At 44.6% G+C, this 4755-nt stretch overlaps 1 protein-coding gene, 1 long non-coding RNA gene and 1 other non-coding gene across 3 annotated transcripts; all 3 read left to right on the top strand.

The window, feature by feature from the left end:
- The first annotated feature begins 125 nt into the window (after positions 1-125).
- LOC121938031 (PRKR-interacting protein 1 homolog) lies at positions 126-961 on the top strand. Its single transcript, XM_042481321.1, has one exon. The coding sequence runs from the start codon at positions 184-186 to the stop codon at positions 739-741; it is 558 nt and encodes a 185-aa protein (XP_042337255.1). The 5' UTR covers positions 126-183; the 3' UTR covers positions 742-961.
- Positions 962-2463: 1502 nt separating this feature from the next.
- LOC121938033 lies at positions 2464-2736 on the top strand. Its single transcript, XR_006105235.1, has one exon.
- Positions 2737-3178: 442 nt separating this feature from the next.
- On the top strand, positions 3179-4697 carry LOC121938032. Its single transcript, XR_006105234.1, has 3 exons — positions 3179-3753; positions 3917-4016; positions 4617-4697. It is a non-coding gene; the product is annotated as an uncharacterized LOC121938032 (long non-coding RNA).
- The last annotated feature ends 58 nt before the right edge of the window (positions 4698-4755 follow it).

A 4755-nucleotide genomic window follows, 5' to 3' on the forward strand; every position in this document is an offset into this window, starting at 1 on the left:
CTTTAACATGGCCCTGATCCTCCGTCGTATTATTGATTGTCATTGTTACCATAACTGTTCAGCACAGTTCCCCTTAAAAAATAAAATGGAATAAAAATAATAAAACTAAATAAAAACCGGAAACGGAAGTCCCAAAGAGCTTCCGGGGCTTTAAGGAGGAAGAAGACGACGGCGGTTTGAAAGATGGCGGCGCACACGCAGAAGAACAACAAACCGGGCAAACCGGGAGGGAAGGAGGCTCAGCCGCTCATCATCGCCAAGACTCCGGCGGAGGAGCAGCGGCTGAAGCTGGAGCGGCTGATGCGGAACCCGGACAAAGCGGCCCCGATCCCGGACCGGCCGAAGGAGTGGAACCCGCGCGCTCCGCCGGAGTTCGTCCGGGACGTGATGGGCTCGAGCGCCGGCGCGGGCAGCGGAGAGTTTCACGTTTACCGGCACCTCCGCCGCCGCGAGTACCAGCGGCAGGACTTCCTGGACAAGATCTCCGAGAAGCTGAACCGGGACCAGGACTACCTGGACAAGGTGGAGCAGAACCGGCGCGAGGCGGAGGAGCGGACGGCCAAGCGGCGGAAGAAGCGCGAGAAGCTGAAGCAGAAAAAACTGATGGCGAAGAAGAAGAAAGTGGAGGAGCAGCAGGAGGAGGAGAAGAAGAGCTCCGACAGCAGCGAGGAGGAGCAGGAGGAGGAGGAGGAGAAGGAGGACGACGCCGAGGCTCCCAGCTTCATCATGGGGAGGAAATGACTCCTCCGCCTCCTGCAGGAGGACCGCGGGGACCTGCTGGATCTCAGGGTCTGGACCCAGAGACGGACCGGAACCACCAGAGGCCCCACGAGACCATATCATCAAAGTATACTTAAAATACTTAACGCTCTGAGACCCTTTAAGACCCACTGAGATCCTTTAGGACCCGCTGAGATCCTTTAGGATGCTTTAAGACCCTCTGAGATCCTTTAGGACGCTTTAAGACTCTCTGAGACCCTTTAGGATGGTTTGAGACCTTTTGAGACCCTCTGAGATCCTTTAGGACGCTTTAAGACCCTCTGAGATTCTTTGAGACTCTCTGAGACCCTTAAGGATGGTTTGAGACTCTCTGTGACCCTTTAAGACTCTCTGCGACCCTTTGAGACCCTCTGAGACTCTCTGAGACCCTCTGAGACTCTCTGAGACCCTTTGAGACTCTCTGAGACACTCTGAGACCCTCTGAGACTCTCTGAGACTCTCTGCGACCCTTTGAGACTCTCTGAGACCCTCTGAGACTCTCTGCGACCCTTTGAGACCCTCTGAGACTCTCTGAGACCCTCTGAGACCCTCTGAGACTCTCTGAGACCCTCTGAGACGTGAGCAGATGTCAGTTTATTTCAAAAACATGTAACTTTAGAGGAAATGGCCCCAAACTCAGAGAGAAACTTGTCAAACGTAAATTTAAAAAAAGAAACATAGAAAAACAAACTTCTGTAGCTTAAATGTAAAAATATAATCAAAAGAGAATTAAATGTAGTTTTCTGGATTTTCTCCTGTTTTTTTTTTTAAATAATCCCTCTCAGCTAATATTCAGATCATCTCCATCTCACTTTTTCAGCTTGCTGGACATTTTTCTCCTGTTTTAATTTCATTATATTTTTATTTATCGAAAGTTGAATCTGTGTTTGTAAGACTGATAATTTACATAATGAAAAAAAAAAGATACCTGCCGTCTGTGTAGAAATACAATATCGCCACGTAAAAATATCACAACACTGCTATATCCAATTTTTTACTTTTGAACAAAAATATTAAATTACAAAGTCATTTTGCTTTCTTTCTTTTCTTTTTTGAAAACCTAATTTCCCTTTTTTTCCTTTTTTTTGTGGTGGAAAGAAATAACGAATAATAAGTGCAGGGATGGACTAAACCATTTTGCGCCTTTTAAAAATAAAATTTGGAATAAAAACAAAAAAAGTAAAATATCTGGAAAAAGTGCGTTAAAAATAAATGTTGTGACATAATCTTAAACATGCAATTATAATATCTGTAAATGTAGTTTTTCTGGTTTCAAAGGCTTAAATATTTGCGTCTAAAGCAGCTCATGGATGTTGGTGCGGTTGAATTCGGGCTGGAAAAGAGACACTTGAGGTTTTTCATCATTGTGTTTTCGGTAACTTCACTGAAGTATTTGTAGTTTTTATGCAGGTGTGCTGTCCTCCTCAGGGGCTTTTAGACGTAATCTGATCATTGATCATTAATTTAGTTTAAACTGTGGAGTGATTGGAAAGAAAAGTTTTAATAAAACTAAATACACGTGGACATCAGGGTTTTATGCAGTCTGCTCACTTCTTAATCACGAAATGTTCTTTTTTTTGTCGGAAATGTTCTGAGCTTGTCGAAGACTTCCTGATACAGCAGAAGCAAACAGACGTGCAGGTTTCAAAGGGTTAAATTTTGAGGAACAGCTGGGACTGTGCAGGTTTTTTGGTGTGTTGAGTCTTTGCGGCCTCGTGAAGCTGCTCCCTGCACCGACCGTTGCTCGTGGGCGCATCGAGGCCGCAGAAAGCAACTCAAAGAATAAAAAGGCGTGACTTCCGGAGGCTCCGGAGACACGTGCGATGTTCCTTGGACAGACTTCCCGCCGTCCACGGCGGCGGCGGCCTCGCGCTGTAGCCGCCGCCTTTCTTGCGGCAGGTAGATTAAAGACGACAGTCAGATATTGTTTGACGCAGGTGAAGCTCTTCCTGCCAAACACTGTCAGCTGTCACATTCTGGACATTTTATTGCACAGAAATATCACCAAACTACATGTTTTTATGACTTTGAATAAACTTGAAAAAAGTGTAAAAAAAAAAAGAAAAAAAAAAGTGTTGCTTCTGATATTTTAACCCCTTGAAACCTGAGAAAATATGGAAAGAAGGCAGTCACACCCAAAACATTATCAAGAAATTAGTAAAGAAGTGCAAGAAAATGACCAGGAAATTATTTGTTTAAAAATTAAGCCAACAAAATAGAAAGGAAAAAAAAAAAAAACAGGACAAAGATGACCTGGAAAAAGTGCTTGAAAATGGCAATTCACCAACATGATTTCAAATATGTCATTATGATAGTTATGAATTTTGTTTTTCCCAAGCTTTAAGAAATTTTTTTCAAAAACATGGGAAGAAGGAAACAAAGGAGGAAATGACCCAAAATTAGGAAGAAATAAGTAAAAAGTACAGAAAAATGACCAGAAAATTATTTAATTTACAAAAAAACCTAAACCAAAAAAAAAAAAAAAAAACAGGACGAAGAAGAAAATATGTAGTTACAATAGCTCTGAATAAAGTTTTCCCCAGCTTACATTTTTTTATAAAACCAATGAAAGAGGAAATTACCCAAAATTTGTAAAAGTGCCCCCCAGGAGAAGTCCCTGATCCGGTGTCTCTGTATCTAAAGGCAGAAAACTGCAGGAGCTGTAAGATCATCTGTGGTAAAAAGAGTTTCGGTTCCACGTTTAGCTGAAAATAAAATGAAAATTTTGACTTGACGCCTCTCAGACATCACTGGAGATAGTACAAGTTGTATTTTTATGTGCAAATACTGTAAAATAACCAGTAAAATAAAGACATCAGCATGCGCTCCGCGCTGACGGATGTTTGCGCCCCTCAGTGCGGTGAGATGAGGTTTTTCTCGGGTCTCCGCAGGGAAACCAGAGCACCCGTGAGCCGCCGCACCGAGCCTGCGTGTCATCGCCGCGTGAACGCCTCCACATAGTTTCGCGGAGCGCGGCCCGCCAACAGGATCCAGGTGAGAGGAGCTCAGAGTTGATCAACACCTGAGAGCGTGTTCAGGCAGGACGCGCCGCCTCCCTCTGCCTGTCCTCAGCGCGGTCTGTCCGGAAGCCTCAGAGACTCTAATCGCTGCGAGTTACGGACGTCTTCGTCATTTCTGCTGTCGTCTTCTCTCGCAGGATCGGCGGCAGACGCGTGACCGGAGGTATGTGACGATGCAGGTCGACACGGAGTCCCCAAACCCATCAGAGGGAGAGATCAGCGCGCAGCAGCCTCGAGGTACCGTCGCTACAAACACCGTCTTTCACTGTGTTTAATCACTTTAATGAGACCATGAAGACAAAGACTGAGAGACAGCGGTGTCCTGACTCAGTCTTCAGGGAGCCGTCTTTGGCAATCCTGCATCTGATTACCCAATCATGCACACACTTTATTTTTTAATTTTTCACTTGATGATTTGCTCCTAAAATATAAGTGCAGTGACACTCAACTTATGACCAGATTTGGCCCCTGACAGGGCCCCCGGTGGTCCCCAGAACATTTGAGTGATTGACTCTGTGAATAGTTTTTGTCCTTTTAGTCTCTCCATAAGGTGTCAGAGACACAAAACAGCATCAAAATAGAGCTTGTTGATCAAAAACAGAGCGGTGGAGGATCCTCCACACCCCCGACAGAGGACACAGCTGAGACACTGATGTCCCAGAATACTAATGTCTGGAAATCCCAGAAAGGACCTGAAATCTTAAAAATGCCCCAAATTCTACAAATGTTCTAAAATTGTTTAAACCCTGGAAATGCCCCGGATATTAGAAATGTCCTAAAATCCTAGAAAATCTAAACAAACAAAATAAGACAGTGTCCCTGTCTCTTCGTCCCCAGATGAGAGGACAGCTGTGCAGCAGAAAACCTTCACCAGGTGGATGAACGTGTTCCTTCAGAGAGTGAGACACGATACAGCTCCTCTGCCACATCACAGACACACAGACCAGTACAGACACACAGACCAGTACAGACACAC

This window comes from Plectropomus leopardus, unplaced genomic scaffold (assembly GCF_008729295.1).
Source record: "Plectropomus leopardus isolate mb unplaced genomic scaffold, YSFRI_Pleo_2.0 unplaced_scaffold28253, whole genome shotgun sequence".
Classification (NCBI taxonomy): Eukaryota; Metazoa; Chordata; class Actinopteri; order Perciformes; family Serranidae; genus Plectropomus; species Plectropomus leopardus.